This window comes from Trichosurus vulpecula, chromosome 2, assembly GCF_011100635.1.
Source record: "Trichosurus vulpecula isolate mTriVul1 chromosome 2, mTriVul1.pri, whole genome shotgun sequence".
NCBI classification, from domain to species: domain Eukaryota; kingdom Metazoa; phylum Chordata; class Mammalia; order Diprotodontia; family Phalangeridae; genus Trichosurus; species Trichosurus vulpecula.
Window position 1 is genome coordinate 82,424,140 of NC_050574.1, and position 20,775 is coordinate 82,444,914.

The 20,775-nt window shown below is 50.7% G+C and overlaps 1 protein-coding gene across 2 annotated transcripts; it reads left to right on the top strand.

Moving 5' to 3' along the window:
- The first annotated feature begins 240 nt into the window (after positions 1 to 240).
- Positions 241 to 20,417, top strand: APBB1 (amyloid beta precursor protein binding family B member 1). Of its 2 annotated transcripts, XM_036747144.1 has the most exons (15): positions 262 to 445; positions 5,718 to 6,468; positions 11,166 to 11,341; positions 11,807 to 11,863; positions 11,984 to 12,069; positions 12,281 to 12,341; positions 12,583 to 12,732; positions 13,029 to 13,156; positions 13,287 to 13,292; positions 13,568 to 13,682; positions 13,860 to 13,944; positions 14,397 to 14,480; positions 17,605 to 17,720; positions 19,400 to 19,576; positions 19,722 to 20,417. In XM_036747144.1, exons 2-15 carry the CDS (start codon positions 5,736 to 5,738, stop codon positions 19,887 to 19,889), a joined length of 2,142 nt encoding a protein of 713 aa, XP_036603039.1. In that variant the 5' UTR covers positions 262 to 445; positions 5,718 to 5,735; the 3' UTR covers positions 19,890 to 20,417. The 2 variants fall into 2 exon arrangements, with proteins under 2 accessions (XP_036603040.1, XP_036603039.1); XM_036747145.1 differs by lacking the exon at positions 13,287 to 13,292 and having other exon boundaries at positions 241 to 445.
- The last annotated feature ends 358 nt before the right edge of the window (positions 20,418 to 20,775 follow it).

Here is a 20,775-nt window from a genome sequence, read left to right on the forward strand (position 1 = left end):
GGTGTAAGGAACTGGAACCCAAATGTTCTCGGACAGGGGTCTGGGGGTGGGGGAACGTAAGATCCAAGGAATCCAGGAGCTGGGACCCCTGGCGGGTTTCACGTTTCCTGCCCCACCCCTACAGCCCAAGCCCCTGCAGGGGACAATTCACAGGCTCGCGCACGGCCCAAAATGGCGCCGCGGAATCCTCCCCTCCCCCCTCCAGGCGCGCCCCCGCGGGTCTAGGCGCGGTCCCGCTTCGGGCACGCGCGCTCCTGCGCTGGGGGATGTTGTGATGGAGAAGCGGCCGCTGAGCCCGACCCAGAGTCCGATCTCCAGCCCCGCCGCCGCCGCCGCCGCCGCCGCCTCCTCCGCCTCCTCCGCCTAGAACCGGTCCTCAGCCCGAGCCCGAACCTGAGCCCGAGCTTTCTGAGCGCCCGCAGCCCCGGGGCCCCTCGCGCTGCAGGTACCGGGCTGGGGGCGCTGCCCTCCCCTCCCCTCCTCTCCCCCTCCCCCTCCATCGCCCTCCCCATCCCCCGCTTCTGCACCGCCCTCCCCTGCCCTCACCCCATCATACGTCCCTCCCCATTCCTGCGCCCCTTTAAACCCGCTGTGTACTGCAACCCCCCCCCCCCCCAATCACAGTGACCAGATACCTCCAAGGTTGCTTCCAGCTGAAAGTGTTATCATTGCCCTCCATCTCGTCCCTGACTGATACCCGCCCCTTCTCCTTCTCTCTTGTCTTCCCTGGTCCACTCTACCCCACCCACAGCCTTCCCCATCCATCCACCTTGGCCTGCCCTGCTGGATGCACAGCCCCCCGCTTTCCAGTCTCGTTTCTGCTCGCCTTCCCTTCCCCCTCTCCCTCCTTGGGGATCTGCCCTTCCTACGGGGCTCCAACCAGCTCTCGTCCTCTGCCTCCCTTTTTGTCTCTTTCGTCCGCTGCCTCCCCAGGCCCCGCTGCTCCGCACTCCACCCCCACCCCCCTTTTCCTGAATCTTAGCTCGAGGGTGGTGAAAGAAGAGGAAGGTGATGGGAGAGGGAGGCTTGGGAAGGGAGAGAGGACGGCTGGTAAGGGGAGGGGGGAGTAGATAAGAGGGAAGGTGGGAAGGAGGGGACCTCAGGAGTGCAGGCAGGGAAGAAAAGTCAGGGAAGAAAGGATGGGGATCGAGGACAGTTCAGAAGGAGACACTGAACACAGGCTAAGGGACATAAGGGGAGAGGATACAGGATGAGGTGAGGGAGGAGGAGGTCAGAGACAAGTGGTTCTGATAAGGAGAGGTCAGGGGGAAAAGGGGTGTGTGTGTGTGTGTGTGTGTACACACGTGAGATTTGCTATCCTGGGTCAGACCTATGAACATATTGTCTACATTTTGTTGACCTTTTGGGGGTATAGCAGGACATTGGGCCTGCATCCCCAGGGATCCATCTTGGGTTGTGACTGATAGATCTGAGGCCTTCCGATAATATACATACTTTGAATAGAGTGTATTTAACCCTAAATATGTTTCCCATTTTAAAACTTAGCTGCCACCCTTTTGCCCTCTTGTTGAGACCTGTAAGACTTATGGATACAGTCTGTCTATGCATCCCTGACTTTCCAATAATCAGGAGAGTTTGATGTCATCAGAAAACTTGGAGTTTCACGGTGCCCTTCTTCATGATGCTAAGAATGGGATATAGTCTCATTTCAGTCGTAGAAGAAATTTTTAAACAGCCCTTCTCTTTGTACTCCATAGTACCTTGCACATAAAAGGCATTTAATAAATGGAATGAATGAATGAATGATGAAGAGTTAATTCAGATACACCTGCTTATCCCTATCTTGACCCTACCTTGTTCCTTGTCTCTAAACTAGTTCTCTAACCTTAATTAATCTAGTCTTTTAGCTTTCTTACCTTTTTTTTTTTAATAGAACCTTGTTAAAGTTTAGGAAATGGTTGATTTAGCCTTTTCATTTCTGGAATCAGTGACCCCTCTTCCCCCTCATTCCTTTCCCAGGGGCCATTTTGTTAATTCCCTTCCTCCCTCCCCTTTGTTTATCTGCCTTTGGGGGTGGTGGTGGGGTGGGCAGGGAGGATAAATTTCCTCGTATCTAGATATCTTCATAATTCTTTCAAGTCCAGGTAACCCAAGTCACTTACTCCTGCTCCTTCTGAATCCATCTCTGTGTCTTATCATTTCTGTACCCCATCACTGACTTCTCAGAAGGGACAGAAATAAACACAGATATGTTCAACCAATATTGGGCGTTCCTAAATTATTAGTACAGTGTCAAGCTTTAATAGTTGTTAATTAATCGCTGGATTTAGCAAACTCTTACAAAGTGCTAAGCTTTGTACAGGAGTAGAAAGAAGACTGGAGGCTGTAAGTGCCATGATAACAGGGATGCTAGTAATGAAATGTCTTTAAGTTATTATTGAAATTGGAAATCAAGGGGGAAAAAGTCATCTTATCTGATATCTCTATCTCCTCAGGCCCTAGATCAGTGCTCTGGATTTGGAAAATTGAATTAAGTTGAGATACGTTCCTGTCCCCAAGGTACCTATACTTTTGTTGGAGAAACTACATAAGAGAGAGTAGGCAATGGATTTGGACTTGGGAATCCTGCTTTCAGATCCTGACTCTGACACTTCCTTGACCCTAAACAAACTGCTTATCTCTCTAGGCCTCACTTTTCTCATAGGTAAAATGGAGTAGTTGAACTACATGGTCTCCAAGATCCCTTCCATCACTACCCTGGATCCTTGATCTTCTGATGCCAAGTGTCAAATGAATAGAATAAACAATATTTAGACAAGGGAGAGATTTTTCGGGTAGATTGGGGTTAGATGGAGATGGCTTCATGGGCTGGGTCTTGAAGGTTAAAAAGGATTTAGTTAGTAGAAAAGAAGGATGTAGGAATGGCATTCTAGGCTAGGGAGAAATTAGCCAAAGGTAGAGAAGTGCCTAGGGGAGTGAAGAGACTCTCTTAATTGGAGCAGGATGGGGTGGGAAGGTGTTGTCTTAGTAAATGTCAGGACTAAAAGCAAACAACAGAAGGGTAGGCTAGAGGCAGGTGATGGAAGGGCCTTGAATGCTAGGTTAAGGAATTTGGACTTTATCTTGTCTATGGTAGTTACCAAAAGTTCTTGAACCAAAGTGTAACATGATGAAAGTAGGTACCCACTTTAGGAAAATCAAAATGTCAGCCCTTCTGACATTGCAAGAGGTGCTTGCAAAATGATGTATGAGGTAAGAGTTGGTGAGGACTTGGACTAGGCTGGTGATAGTTGGGATGGAGAAGAGGGGGCAGAGATGTTATGATCATGGAATTTAAGATGTTAAGGGGCATTAGTAATCTTCTAACTGGACCCCCTCATTTTACAGTGAGAAAAATGAGACCCAGAGAGATTAAGTAATTTCTCCAAGGTCACATAGGTGAAAAGGGGCAGAGTTAGGATTCAGACCTATGTCCTCTGACTCCAAACCCAGAACTCTTCCCATCACCACATGATAGCCCTCATTGGAAAGAAGCATTCAGACGATTTTGCCCCCACACGTGCCCATATCCAGTCCCGCCTCTTTCTGTGAAAGCTGCCCTGACTTCCCCCCTTCACACTGATTTCTCCTCTGAGTTCCTATAGCACATCTTCTCTTCAAGGGATGGCTCAGGTGACTTCTAAAGGTTTTTCCCAACCCTCTTAAGTCATTTGACTCCTAACACATAGTGCCCTATATTGCTATTTCTCATTTCATGTGTACGTCAGAAGATATAAATCTCTACTTTCTTGCTCCTTGAAATAAGAAACCCAGTATAATCCCCTTGTACATCCCCAGCCCTAGGTTCAGGGCTCTGCACACGTTAAGTGATTGGTAGGTATCTGATGTTGGTGCTAGGGAGACAGACACATATAGACTAATAGGCAAAAGCTAAGAATGGATGGGGGGAGAAACTCTTAGGTCCACGAGGAGAAGAGGAAGAGGCTGGAGGAGAGGAAATGTTTAGTATAGAGTACGAGGAGGAGGGGAAGGTCAAAGGAAGTGGAGAGCTGGGAATTGAGGGGAAGGCTGGGGGGCTAAGAGAAGCTTGGTGGCTCAGTAGATAGGGCCTGGTGTCAAGAAGACTCATCTTCCTGAGTTAAAATGTGGCCTCAGACACTTAGTAGCTGTGTGACCTTGGGCAAATCACTTAATCCTGTTTACCTCAGTTTCCTCATCTGTAAAATGAGCTGCAGAAGGAAATGCTAAAATACTCCAGTATCTTTGCAAAGAAAACCCCAAGGGATCGTGAAGAGTTGAACGTGACTGAAACTGAACAACAACTACTAGGGGGCTAAGAGATGATATTGGGCCCCACAGTCAGAAGGGATTAGGTGTGGAAATGATCAGGGTTTTGCCCATGCTAGGCAGGGTAGTGTGGGGCCATATTACCTACCTACCACATTCCCTAAAATGTAATCAAGGCTTTCATGCCTCTTCGCCTCTGCTCCACCCCTAGCACCGTCCCTTGTACATTGAGTTCATGCTGGACAAGGGCTGAGGGCTAATTGTGAAGGTTTTGTTAGAGTAACCCAGGCTGTGACAGAGAGGTCATTGTGTGGGTGCTCAGCTGCCTGAAACTGTGGGTAGGGGATGGGGGGGAGGCGCTTCTCCAGAGAAGTCTCTGTGTCTTAAGAAGGAAATGACTGTGCTGGTCTCTGAGCCTAGGCCTTCCAGAGGGAGCAGCAGCAGTTGTAGGGGTTGGGGACCCAACTCAGGGTGGGTTGATCCAGTGAGTCTGTGCCAAGGGGGGTGATGGAGGTGAAGGCTCCTGGAAGGAGGAGACTAGACCTTCAAGGAGATTAAGGGAGGGGGATGAAGACTATTATAATCTTCCCCTCAACCCTCAGAGGTACCCTCTTTCTTTTTGTACTCAGTGGGCTCCTATAGGCAAGTCACCACCCTTAGTCTACTGTAGCACTCTGGTGAGGCCCAGAGAAACCCAGTGTCCTATCTAGAAGGGTGGGGGAAGAACTTCACCTTCATCGTTCTCATCATCATCATATCCATTTCTAGAATGCTTTAAGGTTTACAATGTTTTCCTCATAGAAACCCATAAAGTGGGCACTTCAAATATTGTGCTCATTTAATAGAAAAAAATGGAAGCTCAAAGAGAGAAACTGAGTTTCTCTCACAGTCACTCAGCTAGTTAATGAGAGGCAAAATGGTGTAACTGAGAGCAGGCTGGACCCGAGTGTTAGGAAAGAAGAAGCATGGTGTGTTGGAAGGAGGGCTGAGTTTGGAATTATAGGACCTGGATTCGCATCCACATTCTGGGCCTACTTCCTTTGTGACCCTCATCTGTAAAATAAGGAGGAGGGTTGGACTTAGTGATCTCTGAGGTCCTTTCCAGCTCTTCTTCTATGTTCTATGATCAAGATTGGGTCCAAAACTGGCTCTTTGATACTGAGGAAGTTTTTAACCTCTCGGAGCTTCAATTTTCTCCTCTAATTTTATAGAGGCATTTTAGGGCATACTATTGCAATTTTATAGGCCCATTTTAGGGTAGAATACTTGTACCACTTACCTCATAGGTTTATGGTTAGGAAAGTGTTATGTAAAGAAATATTAAAGTGAAGCCTCAGTTATTATTATTAATGAAGTTACCAGAGCCAGGATTCAGTCTCTGGTGTCTCCTGACTTCAAGTCCATGTTATTTCCACTCTACTCCACTGTCCCTCAGCTAATGATGGTCTCCCTCCCCATCTTCTTGCCAGGAGGACCTACCGTGGGCCATGTCTGCATCGTTGAGCCCGCAGCCTGATGTGGTTAATGACAACAACCGTGTGGGCCCAGTGCTGAGCCTGGCGCTGCCCCTGCAGGCTGCCCACAACCAGCTCTTGAACGCCAAGTTACAAAGTGTGGCAGCGGCACCCAAGGGCCTCCGCAGCACCATGGGAGAGGGTGGTGGGGCTGAATCAGGCCCAGCCAATGCCAAGTGGGTGAAGGAGGGTCAGAACCAGCTACGACGGGCAGCCACGGCCCACCAAGACCAGAACCGGAACATGACCCTAGGTGGAGAACCAGCACCTACTGTGGCCTCCAGCACCAAAGGCTTGCTGCATCTCTACTCAGAATTAGAGATCTCTGCCCGAAATGCTGCCAACTGTGGGCACTTAGGTTCTGGCCTCCTTATTGACCTTGGCCCGCCTGAGCCCCAGGCCCTGCCCTGTAGCCAAGAGGAAGAAGAAGGAGAAGAGAAGGCAGCTGGGGAAGAGGAGGAGGAAGAAGAAGAAGAGGAAGAGGAGGAAGAAGAAGAGGACTTGTCCTCCCCGCCTGGGCCTTGTGAGCCTCTGGAGTGCAGTGAGGGTAACCCTGCTCAGCGGACCCAACCAGATGGTCCTCGGGATCACAGCAAGAGTGCTAGTCTCCTGTTTGGCATGAGGAACAGTGCGGCCAGTGATGAAGATTCAAGCTGGGCCACTCTATCACAGGGCAGCCCCTCTTATGGCTCCCCAGAGGAAACAGGTACTTCCTTGGCATGGGGAGGAGCAGGGCAATAAGGATGGTGGCAGGAGAGGTAGTCAGATACAAGTACTACCTCTTTTGGCCTCATCCAGGCTACCCCTTGGGCTGGATTCATTCATTATCCAAGGTGCCCAAAACTAAAATGGATTCATGGAGGAAAAGACAGTAAGGAAAGCTTGGGATGGAGGGGACATATCCCTAATCTTTTGAGGTCAGTATCAGGAAGAGTTATAGTTCAGAGTGGCTTAGAGACAGGAATCAAAGGTAGTGACAAATGGGTACTTCTTTGAATAGAGAATTATAAGCATCGACATCCCCAGGAATCATCTTTTAATATTCTTATAACTATTCAGAAGGCATGCCCACTGACATCTTCTCCAGAGTTGCAGAACACACTGACCTCTCGAGGTTGATGAGATGCCAAACCAGTGGGGATACCTAGAAGCAGATCTGCCAAGACTCTGGAAATAGTGAGAAAAATGGCAGCTAAGTTTGAATGTTGGGAGAGTACGAGGAAATGTATTTCTGTACTTCTGAAACATGCAGACCACCAGTTAGCTAGCCAGTTAACAAGCTTATGAGCCAGGCACAGTGCTAAGTTCTGGGGATATAAGGAAAGGTCAAAGTAACCCCTGCCCTCCAGGAGCTTATATTTTAGTGAGAGGGCCAGTCGATCATCACAAACTACTTAGAAGCCCACTGTGTGCTAACACAGTGGGGGATATGAGAAAAGAAAACCATAAGCTACCCTCAGATACCTGGGGGTCACCTGTGGCCTAGTTTTATACAACAAGGTGCTAAATTGAATAGCTGTGGCCATAAATGTTCAGAAGTCCAGAGATGGCAGAGCTCATTGTGGCCCATGTTGGTCAACAAAGGCCTCTTGAGTAAAGTGGCTCGTGAGCTGGACCCCAGAAGACAGCAGATAAAATCTGGTTAATAATAGTAACGATAGCTGACATTTATATAGCCCTTACTATGTGCCAGGCACTGTGCTAAGTACTTGCAATTATTATCTCAATCCTCACAGCCACCCATTTTACAGATGAGAAAACTGAGGCAGACAGAGGTTAAGTGACTTGCCTAGGGTCATACAGCTATGAAGTGTCTGAGCCTGGATTTGAACTCAGAGCTTACCGACTCTAGGCCCAATGCTCTATCCACTGATCCACTGTGTCACCTAGTTGCTTTATACAAGGAAAAATGGAAGAAAAAGAATCCATACAGGGGGACTAGGATGGTTAATGGTGCAGAGATAGAAGATGGGCATCATCTATTGGTGCGTTATTGAGAAAGACAATGAGAAGACGTCCCTTACTGTAGGGTCTTGGTTGGGGAGTTTTGTGAAGTAAAGCTAAAGAGATACGGAAAAAACCCGAGGGACATGGCTGGCCATGTTCCCCAAAGACATGGGCCCAGTGTCTTGCTTCAGACAAAACAAAGCAAAACAAAGCACAGCCCGGCAGGTCAGACATTGTCAGGGAGGAAATCTGAAACACAACAGAAAAGATTTTCTTATTTTTTCGTACAAATGCTCCTCTTGCCTCTGCCAAAAGTGTGCCAGACTGGGGACGTAGTTCAAGAGGGAGGAAATTGGATTGAAGATGGTAGAGCTGGGCAGCTCCAAAGATGGAGATGGTTAAGGACACTCAGCTGAAGCCTAGAAATTAAAAAGTCAAAGGAAAGGTGGGACGATACGGATGTGACCCCAAATCCCAGAGATTGTAGACCTGCTGCTCTCCTCTCAAGTGTGTGTGTGTGTGTGTGTGTGTGTGTGTGTGTGTGTGTGTGTGTGTGTGGTGTGTGTGTGCGCGGGGGGTGGGGGGGGGGGGACAGCTTCCTTCATATTGCTAGGACTCATCTTCCTGAAAAAGGGCACTGGCCACTGGTAATAGGGGTTCCAGAAAAGGGTGGGATGGTAGATTCCTTTCGGGGTCTATCAGTAAACATTGGAAATAACTGGGAGGGTGAGTCTGACCAATGATCCTTCCTTGCTACTTAAGACTGGGTGGGAGAAGGCTTCTTGAGCAGCCTTCAGGCTTCATGCTTTTCCTTAGGGATAGTAGAGAGTTGTCCCTTCCCTAGCAACGTGACCCAAACTCAGGGTCTTGGTTTTCCCCTTCCTCCCTGCCCCTAAGCCATCTCCATCCTGGACCTGTATGCCCATTGGACAGGTATATCCCTCTCCTCCCCAGGCAGAAGTCTGTTCCCGGAGATAGTGAAGAGCACAGAGAAGTCTGTGGAGGGCTGAGTACCCACCCTAAGGTGATAGCCTGACAGTAAAGGAGCCCTAGTTCCCTATCCTTAAGCCCTAGATTCCATGTCTCCATCCTTGGTATTATAGGGGAGAACAAGGTTTGGTGAGTCTCCAAGTCTTGTTCACCTCCTTCCCTCCTTGGGCACACAACACTGTGTGGTTGCCTAGGAGCTCTGGCTCAGCTCTGGGACCATGTTTGCCCCTCAGCAGTGACTCTCTTGCCTCAGTACCTGCCAGGATTCCCGGTTTCCCTAGCAACCAGAGCTTACGTCACTGGTCTGGGTGTGCCCAGTTGGTCCTAGGGCTCCTGTTGCTGGGGAAACGCAGCAGCTCATCTGGGCTCTGGCAGGTGAGTGTGAGAGATGGGTGCCTTTGGGGCAGCCCAGCCAGATGAAGGATGGATGACACCCCTTTTCTCTTGGGTTGAACCTTCATGACAGGCAGTGCTCATATGCTAACCCCCTCCTTTCCCCACTTCCAACCCCAAGGGTAAGCTATGAAGTATTGGGATGGGGAGGGTGTCTCTTCACCCATATGTGAAGGAGGGGCCCTGAAATCCCCATGGTTAATGGGAGCCATGGGGTCCCCTGAGACCTCTAAGGCAATATCCCATTGCATGCTGGGAGCCGTAGTTTCTGCAGGACTCCTCAATGAGGAGGGGGGAGGTGGTTTAGGGTATCCTGTCTCCTTGGCTGGGCTTTGGGTGTGTGTGGGGAGCTGTGAATGCTTGACGCAGGGAAATGATGGAAATAGCTCAGGCTAGGGATGGGGAGGGGGGATTCTGGGTGGAGGTGTGAGCCGTGAAGGGCTGGAACTGCATTGTAGTGAAGGCAGGGTCCCCATTGCTGCCAGCTAGGCTGCCCCTCCAGCACTGAATGTTAACCTCTGCCATAGCAGCCTCCAGACTCTAGAGGTGAGTGGGGGTGGGGTGGGGGTGGGATGGGGGAGGTGTGCTGGGTTCCTCCTCCTCTTGGCTTAGAGGGGAGGAAGAAGCCTGGCAGATGGCTCTGCCCTGGTGGGGAGAGGAAAAGGGAGCTGGAGTGGGAGAGGAAGGGGGAGGGGGAGGGGAGCAGCTGTTCTCCGGAGCCCAGTACCAGCACGTAGCACTGTGCTGAAGCCCAGCGGGGCAAGGGAGGAGGACAGTGGGGGCCCCCAGGCTGGAGCCAGGGCCTGAGGGTGGGAGGGGCCCCAGCCAAGCAGCATGTTCTCTCAAGACTTCTTCCTGGCCATCATCCTACAGGACAGCAGCCCAGGTGAGGGCAAGGATTGAGCCGGGGAGAGCTCCTAGGCAGGCTGCTTAGGATGGGAGCAGTAGGAGGGGAGCTAGGGGTGGGAGAGGTGGAGTAGGTAGGAGCTGAGAGTATCACTTACCTCATGATATCTGGGTCAGAGGGAATAAAAGGCCAAAAGATATTGTGTGCATTTGCAGTATGTGTACATTCATGTGTGTGGTAGGTGCTAGTGAGCAGTGCACATGCATGGCAAATGTGTGCACTGATGGCCGTTGTGGGGGGATTACTTGGTGTGTGGTGGATTTAGCATATGTGTATGGTGTGTGCACAGTGTGGATGAGGTGTGTCTGTACAGGACACGTACATCGTATGAGGTTTTTTGGGGTGTGTGTGTATGGGTGGTATTTGCACGATGCACACTGACATGAGTGTGTACACAGTATGTGTGATGTCTTGGAACATGTTATGGGATATGTGATAGATGCACAAATGGATATTTGTGTACATATGTGGAGCACGTGCATGCATATATGTATGTATAAGGAGATCCAAGCTAGTCATTCCTGAGTTCTCTGTGGTGCTTGGCTTCCTGTCTACATCATGCCCTGTACCTGGGGCCATTCTTTTTTTTTAACATAATTCATTATTAATATGTAGCATGTGTATCCATGCGTGTGTGTGTTTGGTTTAAGCACAAATGATGGTATGACTGTGCCTGTTTCGTAGCGTGGTGTGTGCATGTTGTCATTGTTGGAACACTGGTGCACATGCTTAAATATACGCACAAGTATGTATATTCACATGCTCACAGAAGAGCCCCAGTGCTGGGAATATGACCTGGGCTCTGTGGAGAGTGAGCAGTACAGTCCTAGACACTTCAGGTACTGCTGCCTAATGCTCTTGGGAAGCCTGCTCTCTTCAGTATCCCTGGATCCCTGTCTCCTAATGAGAGGTCAGGCTAGGCTGCCTAGCCTGGCTCCACCTCCTAGCCCATCACCTGTAACCATGGGTGCAGACCTTAAGCCCTAATAGCCCAGATGGGTGCTTCCCCCCCCCCCCCCCCCCCCCCCCCCCCCCGCCCTGACAGGGAGATCAGCTGTGAGGTCTAGGATGGGAATTAATGGGACCACCCTGGCAAGAGTTGGGGAGGCTGGCAGTTTATCTTGACTGTGGAAGGGTAACCTCTTAATCAGCCCGTCTCATGGCAGACTCCTTCTGGAACCGGAATTCATTGGAGACGGATTCAGACCTGCCTTCCGGATGGATGAGGGTCCAGGACACCTCAGGAACCTATTATTGGCACATCCCAACTGGAACCACCCAGTGGGAGCCCCCTGGCCGGGCCCCGCCGTCACAAGGGAGCAGCCCCACTGAAGAGCCTCAGGTGAAGCATATCTACTCACCTAGAGCCTTCTACCAGTTTCTTACAGCCCCTACACCTGCTCTCCCATCCCTACTTCTCCACAATAACTGGCATTTATATACACTGCTTAAGGTTTGCAGGGTTCTGTCCACACGTTACTTCATTTGAACCTCCCAAACCCATAAGATAGGTATAGTAGTTATTATCCCCATTTTACAGGTGAAGAACTAGCAAGGTTAAGTGACTTGTCCATGGTCACCTGTCAGTAAGTGTCAGACAGGATTTGAATCCAGGTCTTCCTAACTCTAGATCTAGCACTGTCTACTCCCTCTATCCCTGCTCTAGAGCAGTCCTTAACTTGAACAGCTTTTGTAACCCGATTGGGTAGGTGGCTAGGGGCTGGGCCCTCAAATGTATGTTTTAGGAGTGGGCTATCAGGTTAGTGGCATTCACTATACCCCAGCTCTCCATGCCTCCTTCCCTCAGCTCACCTGGACTGGTTTTGGCCATGGGGAGACCTTTGAGGATGGCGAGTTCTGGAAGGTAGGTGAGAAGATTCCTGCTTGTGGAGAGAGCAAGAGCCCCTTGGATGATGGGTGGGGAGTCCTGGGAATAAGGAGGAGTAAGGTTGGCTCCTTTCCTATCACTGCCATTTCTTCTTAGGATGTGGCCAGTGAAGAGCCCCCCATGGAGCCAGAAAGGAAGGACTCTGAAGATGGGGCTCTGCCCTTCCAAGCTCTGAACATTGGGTGAGGGGAGGAAAGGAGAAAGGGTCAGGGACTTGGGAGAGTGGAGGATAAGTCACTGAAGATGAAGTGTGGGGTTGGGGCCCTTTGGTGCTGGTGGGGTGAAGCCCTGGGCCCAGCAGAGTTCTAACTGGGCCTAGGACAGTGGGTTTGTCTGGGGGGGAGGGGTGTCTTCTCTGTCACAAATGATTGATTCTTTGCTCTCCTCCCCTAGCACTGGCTTGCCCCAAGAGCAGGAGAAGTCATCTCTTCTGAACACCAATCTGGGGGCCAAGGTTTGTTGGCTGAGTTGACTGGGGATGATCCTGTGACCAGAGAGAATAGGGAGAAGTCCTTGGGTAGGGGGGTGACTGGAGACTGGGACCCTACACTGGACCCAGCCAGGGTCCTCTTGGTCCTCCACATACTCTGTGGCAGTCCAGGAGTGCTCCCTACTCTGCCCCACCCTCTGCTGCCCAGGGCTCCCACATACATGTACCTTCTCTGTGTTCCTTCCCTCCCCTCCCCCAATGGTAGTGCTTTGCCGTTCGCTCTCTGGGCTGGGTGGAGATGACAGAAGAGGAGCTGGCCCCTGGACGCAGCAGTGTAGCTGTGAACAACTGCATCCGCCAGCTCTCCTACCACAAACACAACCTGCATGACCCAGTCCAGGGAGGCTGGGGAGAGGTGAGCAGGGGGAGATGTCTGCTCCTGAACCCACTTGTGGGGGAAGCTTGGAGTGAGTGAGCCTGCCCACAGGGCTTGGGCCTGCAGGGTGGGGACCGATCAAGATTGTGCCAGAGCCAGAGGAGAACCAGAAATCTGCAGTAAGCCTTCCCCAGCTGCTGCTGCCCCTCCACCAGGCCTGCTGTGACAGTTGTCTTGTGTGCCCCTCCCCGTCCAAGGCAACTGTGCCAGGTGTTGTCTCCACCTCCCCCCAGGCCAGCTCTGACAGGTGCTCTGTGCTTCTCCCCATCCCCCAGGGAAAGGACATGCTGCTGCAGCTGGAGGATGAAACACTGAAGCTGGTGGAGCCCCATGGACAGACAGTGTTGCATTCACAGCCCATCATCAGCATCCGTGTGTGGGGCGTCGGGCGGGACAGTGGAAGGTGTGGGCTCCGGGGCTCCTAGTGGGGGGTGGGATGGGCTCTGCCTGGGGCGAGGGGCTCACCCAGCTACCAGGGTAGGGCCACTCTTCCCTAATCGTACTCTTTGCCTCACTTCTGCTGCCGGACCCAGAGAGAGGTATTGTGCCCCTCCAAGCCCTATGCCCTAGCCTGCTTCTAGGCCCCAGCAGTGCCCACTAAGCTCCTAGCATTTTCTCCTGTCCCCCATCCTGCCTGCTGTTCCTATCCTTCTATCCCTCATCTGCAGCATGCCCATTACCCATAAGCTAGGGGTTAGTGCCCACAGCCCCCAAGACGCTAGGTTTGGATAATCCCGCTCCACCAGCTCTTGCCCCACTGGAGACTTGAATCTGGCAGAGCAGGGAGACACTGAGTGATCCATCTTCCCCACAGGGACTTTGCCTACGTGGCCCGGGACAAGCTGACCCAGATGCTCAAGTGCCACGTGTTTCGCTGTGAAGCGCCTGCCAAGAACATAGCCACCAGTCTGCATGAGATCTGCTCTAAGGCATGCCCCCTGCCCTGGTCCCTGCTCCCAGTGGGGGTGTGGGGGACCTGCATGGGATATGGGTTATTTGCTGAACTTGACTTCTGCCAGGGTAATCACTGGGAAGTGACCTGTGGGATGAGGGATCATGGGCATTGGGGGATAAGAAGACCAGGTAATAAGGTTTCACTCCCACAGATCATGGCTGAACGACGAAGTGCCCGCTGCTTAGTGAACGGCCTGTCCTTGGATCACTCCAAAATGGTGGATGTTCCCTTTCAAGGTCAGGGCTTCCTCCAGACCCCATGCTCATCCAAACAGGCAGATGGCCCCTTGTACTGGGCCTCTTGGTGTGCAGAGGCCTTGTTGGGTCAAGTGAGAGACCCTGAGGAAGGAGGAGCCATAGCTCCCACCCCTGGGTGCTCCAGTTGTGATGGGTCAGATAGGGTATCCATGTATTTTCTGTAGAAAACATAAGTCAGAAACATAGTACACACAGCTAGTTCCAGCTGCGCACAAACCACTCGGGAAGATTGAGAATCAAAACCGTATCATTGCAGGGATTTGGATTTGGAGGGAGTGAAGCTGGAGGATGATCTGGGGAAAGCAGAGGATGGGAAGCTCTAGGCCCTGGGATTGTCACTGGGCTGGAAGCTATTTACTGTCTGGGGGAGTGGGTTAGGGGCCAAAATTAACATGTCAGACCCATGCTTCCCTTCCCTTCCCCTCCCCCAGTGGAGTTCCCGGCCCCGAAGAATGAGCTGGTACAGAAGTTCCAAGTCTATTACCTAGGGAATGTTCCCGTTGCTAAGCCAGTGGGTATGTATGTTGTTGTCTGCCCCTACCCCAGGTGTCCCTTCTTTCCTTACAGAGAGGCCCTTGCTGTCCCCCACCCCCATCCACTGACCTCAGTTCAGCAAACTTTCACCCCTTCCTTAATCTGGGGGTGACATTTTTAAGGCCCCCTTGTCTTCCTGGCTGCCATTCTCTGGGCACACAGAATGCAGCCCGCCACTAGGACCTTCCACCACCCACATTCAGCCACTGGAAGGTTGCCCTGGCATGATCTCTACAATTCTCTACAATTCTACATTATTCCCTCTCTCTGTCCTCCTCACTTGTGGGGGGGGGGGGAGGAGGAGCAGAGATCAAGTCAGTAAGCTTTCTTTGAATGTCTCCAGCCTGAATCTTGACATTATGACAGACAATGCCTATTTAAAGAAATTGGGAAAATTTGGTCTGAGGAAGAGACTTAGAAGTCAGACTGGCTGTCATCCTGTGTGTTCAGGGCCGTTCCATGTAGCTGTATCCCCAGAGTCCCAGAGGGCAGGACTAGAAGCAAAGGGGGGCTGAATTAATCTCAGAGACAGGAATGAGCATAGAGACAAGAACACTAGCCTGACCCCTCCATCTGTGTGGATTTTCCACTAATACCTGCTCAGGGTCTCACTCACTATTAGCCCTCCCCACCCCCATGCCTTCTCTGCTGGCTCCGCTGCCCTCAAACACACAGATTTCACCATCTTTCAGTTTTACTGCCACCTTACAGCCCCCACAACCTGCCATTGTGTTCCCCTCCTCCCTTTGACAGCCAGCGTCAGCTTGTCTTTGAGGTCACAGCTGAACGAATCAGTTCCTCCTTTTATTAGAACTTCTTACTTGCACAATTCCCAGACCTCTGTCTCCAGCACTCCGTGTCTCCTGCACCTTCACCCGCCTCATGGAGAACACTTTCTTACTGCCTGTGGAGTAAAGTCTAGCTAGTCCCTCTGCCCTGCTTGCCGAGTACCCCCATAAACTGGTCCCCTCTGTCTTGTCACCTGTGGCCCTTTTGCTCCCCAACACGTAGGACTCCCTCCAGTCAGGCGTATTGACTTGGTTAAGTTTGCAAACATACCTTACCAATTCCCTCTTCTGCTCTCCCTCCCCCATACCACCCAACACCGCCCCCCCCAACCCCCCGCAATCCTCGCCATCTTGCAAGGCCTCGATCCAATCCCACTTCCCCCATTTCCCAACTGTACTGTTAAGAACAGGACTCTTCACTCCCTTGACTTCCTCTCTGCAGCACTCCTGGTCGATACTGCTTCTTAATGTAGACATGAGGAGGAGGGTTTAGATGAGGGTGGCGGCAGCGGGAGATGATAAGGCTACAGACATGACACGACCCAACGGGATTTGGTGACTGAGCCCGTCTTCTTCCCTCCTCTTTAACTGAAGGGGATCTAAAAGTCTGGAACCCGGGAGAGTGGGGAGGTCATAGACTTGGAACCAGAGGAGACCTTGGATACTGTTTTGTCAAAACTCCTCCTCTTATGGATGAGGAAATGGAGCAGAGAGGTTAAGTGACTTGCCTAGGGTCACACAGCTAGCAAACTGGTTTGAGTCAGGATTTGAACTCAGGTTTTCCTGATCACAAGTCTAGAATCTACACCTTGCACCAAATAGTGGTGGGGAGGGAAAAGCATTTATGTAGCGCCAGCTGTGCGCCAGGCCCTGTTCCGAGTGCTTTACCAATATCATCTCAGTCGATCCTCATGACAACCTGGGGGGTAGGTGCTATTATTATCCTCATTTTATAGTTGAGGAAACTGAGGCAGATCACACTTAAGTGACTTGCCAAGGGTTGTACATCTAGAAAGTTTCTGAGGCTAAATTTGAACCCGGCTCTTCTTGAATCCAAGCCCAGCACTCTATATCCATTGTACCACCTCGCTCTTAGATTCCTTGTCCAGTATACCCTCACTTTACAAAAAACGACACAGACCCAGAGAGCTTGAGTACAAGATGGTGAGTGTAGCAGGAACTACTCTGACATGACTGGGGTCTACTGATTCCTGCTGGGTTTCTTCCTGTGAATAAGAATGCATATAAATTGATACTTGTGAGTTCCCTTCCAGCCCCAAGTTTCTGTGGTTCTGCATGCCTTCTCTCAGATCACAGAGCAAGGCCCCAGTAGAGCTAGAGCTAGAACCGGGCCTTGTGTTCTTATCTGACAGACAACTAGATATAGATTTGTGAGTCATCTGCTGGGAGATGAGAAAGGAAGCCAGGACAGGCAGTGAATGAGCGCTCTAAAGGGAGAGAATTCTGAACAAGGAGCAGACTTTCAGACTCAAGGGGCAGTCACAGTGAGGGGACGGGGGAGAGGAGGAGCCTGGGAAGGAGACAGAAGAGGTCAGAGACAAAAGATGAGGGTGAGGATCTTGGAAGCCAAGGAAGGACAGCTTCAAGGTGATAGAGCCGTGCCACATGTCGCAGAGAAGGGGAGAGGTGGCAATGAGGCCCAGTGGTCTGGTAAGGGGTGTCTTGAGAAGGCAAGTTCTATGTGTCTGTCCCTGCGATAGTGTGTATGTATTGAGGCAGCGTAATGTGGAAGTTAATTAAGAATGCTGGATTTGGAATCAAGTAGACCTGGGTTCAGATCTTGCTTCCGACACTTATGGGCAGTGACCAGCGAATGACCCTGGGCAAAGTTCTTCACTTCTTGGATTCGGTGTCTTCATACATAAAACCTGTAGTACCTACCTATCTCTTAGAACTTAGCTGTGAAGATAATGTACATAAAGTGCTTGGCAAAATTAAAAGCGCTATATAAATTGGGATAGAAACTGGGCCTTTTGTTGTTATAGGGAACTCCCTCTACCCAAGAAGATCGGTCCCTTCTCAGCAACTTAATCTTTTCCTAGAGCATTGAGAGGACAAGTAATTTATCCAGGGTCCCATAGACAGGATGTATCAGAAGCAGGATCTGAATCCAGAGCTTCCTGGCTCTGAGACCAGCCCACCCCACTGCCTCTCACTACATAGGATGTAACTGACGTATATGACACAAATGTCAGTTATTATTGATAATGGTGGATACTGTCCTGGTGGTATGACTTCTCACAGTGTGTCGGGGTGTGTGTGCGCACACATGTGCACTGTCTCTTTGGGTCTTCAGGTGTGGATGTGATTAATGGCGCCTTGGAATCAGTTCTGGCCACCAGCAGCAGGGAGCAGTGGACCCCTAGTCACGTCAGCGTGGCTCCTGCTACACTCACCATCTTGCACCAGCAGGTGAGGCCATGGGTGGGAGGGAAGGAGGAAGATGGCTGATGATGCCAAACTCCGGTCTCATCTGCTGTAGGCTGATTGCCATGGGGGGAAGGGAAGGGTGACCCACTGGGTGACAACTACGGGTGAGTTAGTAAAACTTCAAAAATAGATGCTCCTAGCACCTCTCCGTATGAAGAACATGCTGCACGCAGTAGGCACTTAGTGAATGTAGCTCAGTAATGGCCTCCTGCCATTTCTCTTTAAAATACAGTGCTAGATCACTGTAGGTATGTAATGGGGCTGCCTCACTCTCCGCAAATTTGAATCACAGAATGTCAGCTCTACCAAAGGGAACTCAAAGACCTGTTATAGTTCAATCCCTGTCAGCACAATGAATCCCTTTATACCATCCTTAACAAGTGCTTATCTAGTCTCTGCTTAAGGATCTGTGAAGGTGGGGGTGGGGAGGGAAACAAATATTTATTGAGCACCTGCTATGTGTTAGACACTGTGCCAAGTAAAAAATTTTAAAAAATTATCTAACTTGATTTTCACAACCATCTGTGTTTTCTAAGATGGGTGATATTATTATCATCCCCATTTTAGTTGAGGAAACTGAGGTAAATGGATCAAGTGACTTGCCAAGGGCCACACATCTAAGAAGTGTTTGAAGTTGGACTTGAACTCGAATCTTCCTGACTCCAGACCCAGTGCTCTTCCTAACATATCCCCTGGCTGCCTCCCTGATACATCCAATGCAGCCCCTTCTCCTCTTGGACAGCTTTATTGTTAGAAACTTTTTTCTTGTATTGAGCTGAAATCCTCCCTTTGCTTAGTTTTCCTGTCTGGGGCCAAGAAGAGCCAAGTCCTTTTTCTTCTTCTGCATGACAACCCTTCAGGTCTTGAAAGATCAGTATCACAAGGCAGTGTGGTATAGTGGAAGGAGCCCTGGCTTTGGAGTCAGAAGACCTGAGTTCAAATCCTAGCTCTGCCACATACCCTGTGTCATCTTGGCATGTTATTTAAGTCATGTGGGCCTTAGATTCCTCATCTGTAAAATGAGAGGACTAGACAAATGATGTCCTAAGTCTATGAGCTGTTTACCTTCCCCTACCCCCCTCAGCCTTCTTCAGATTAAATATCCTCAGTTCCATCCCTTGAGCCTAATGACGAGATGTTTGAGTCCTCTCACTATCCTGGTCATCTTCCTAGGACATCCTTGGTCAGGGTCCATTCTAAAATGTAGTGCCCAGAATGGGACATTGTTTCAGTGGTAGACTGACTAGGGCAGGGAGTAGTGAGACTGTCTCCTCCCTTACTTGGAACATTCTGCTTCTATTACGTCAACTCGTGTGTTTCCTTGTTGAGTCTGTCATCCACTAAAACCTCTATGATTTTTTTTGTGCTAAAAGTACGGTGGGGGCCTCTCAATCCTTTTTAGGAGTTCTTCACTCTTTTTGTGTCATGGCCTTCTCAGAATATTTTTAAATGAATAAAATACATAGAATTACCAAGGAAAGCAATTACATTGAAGTACAACTATCGAAATAATTTTAAAACAACGTTTGCAGATCCCAGATTAAGAACCTGTGCTTCAGAGAGAAGCAGTGACAGGCCATTGAGATCTGTGTAGGAGCCTCCTGTCCCCTCCAGAGGTGGTACATATCTGTAATAATTGCTCTTCCTAATTATCCGCCCAGACGGAGGCAGTTCTGGGAGAATGCAGGGTACGGTTCCTGTCTTTCCTGGCGGTGGGCAGAGATGTCCACACTTTCGCCTTCATCATGGCTGCTGGTCCTTCCACTTTCTGCTGCCACATGTTCTGGTGTGAGCCCAATGCAGCCAGCCTCTCTGAGGCTGTACAGGCTGCCTGCATGGTAAGTTGGGAAAAAGGAAGGGACTGCCTGCTGGGATAGGGAGGGAGGGAAGATAGGACTTTACAGGGAGCAAGGGTAGGGAGTGGAGATCCCTGGACTGAATAGGCAGACTAGAGCTGAAGACTGCTATCTCTTTTCCTCCCAGCTTCGGTACCAGAAGTGCCTGGATGCCCGTCCCCAGGCCTCCAGCTCCTGTCTCCCGGCACCCCCTGCGGATTCGGTTGCTCGTCGCGTGGGTTGTACTGTCCGAAAGGGGGTCCAGTCTCTTCTGGGCACACTCAAACCTAAAAGGCTAGGAACCCATACACCCTGAACAGCCACACAGGGTCTGGATTGGGTCCAGACCATCCCCTAACCTGCCCTGGGGCCCTGGGGAACTCTAAGATATGGGGTGGGGAGGGGCCCAGGGCAGCCTGTCAGGCCCTTCCTGATGCTGCTCTGGGCCAGGGCCATCTGGCACTGCTTCCCCCACCAGTGGCAGTGGCTCCCTGCCTGGGGGATGGGGAGGAAGGTGGGACTGCAGGCCCACAGGGAAGGAGGAGACTGAAGCATGAAGGTAGAACAAATGGGCCTCATGGCCAGACTCCACAACTGGGCCCCTGTCCTGGGATGCTGATGCTATCCCAGCCCAAGGGTTCCTGTGTCTCTTTGCCACGTGTATCAGTCAGTCTGGGTAGAAAAGATAGGCCTTTGGCCTGGTTTGCCCTTTGCTGGCTGGGCCTGTAGCCCAGGGGCAGTGAGGGTGGGAGTAGGGGAACACCCCTCCTCCTGTTCTGTGGGCACTGGCTATTTGTGTTCACTAATAAAGCCTGTCTGTGCGCCCATCCTGATGCCTGCCTAATTGTGGGTTCTGTTGCCTCTCTACCCCAGAGCCACCCCCTCAGGAGGGGAAAAGTTGGACACCTTGTAATACAGCCATGAAGTTGTTCCCCTAGGTTGGATGCTACTCCTGGCCACACACTACTTCCTCCCATCTTCCCTTTGCCTTCAGCTGTTGAAGTAATCCTAGTCTGGCAATGACTTCATCCCAGAATTCCTGTGAGGAAGATCTAAACTTCCCTTGTCTTTTGAGTAAAAACTGTCACAGTCACTCATTTGGTGCCCCATCGTGATCCCTGATCTAAAGACCTTGGCACAAGTCCGCTTGCAGTAGAGGGTACGGAGCCGTTAATTGGAAACAATGATGAAGGGTTTGCCGG

What these genes read in the sequence shown, in the direction of transcription:
- APBB1 (XM_036747144.1), top strand. Translation starts at nt 5,736, where the DNA reads ATGTCTGCATCGTTGAGCCCGCAGCCTGATGTGGTTAATGACAACAAC. An exon ending in TGGCTCCCCAGAGGAAACAG is followed by an intron (nt 6,469 to 11,165) that starts GTACTTCCTTGG and finishes GTCTCATGGCAG; the next exon opens with ACTCCTTCTGGAACCGGAAT. An exon ending in ACACCAATCTGGGGGCCAAG is followed by an intron (nt 12,342 to 12,582) that starts GTTTGTTGGCTG and finishes CCCCAATGGTAG; the next exon opens with TGCTTTGCCGTTCGCTCTCT.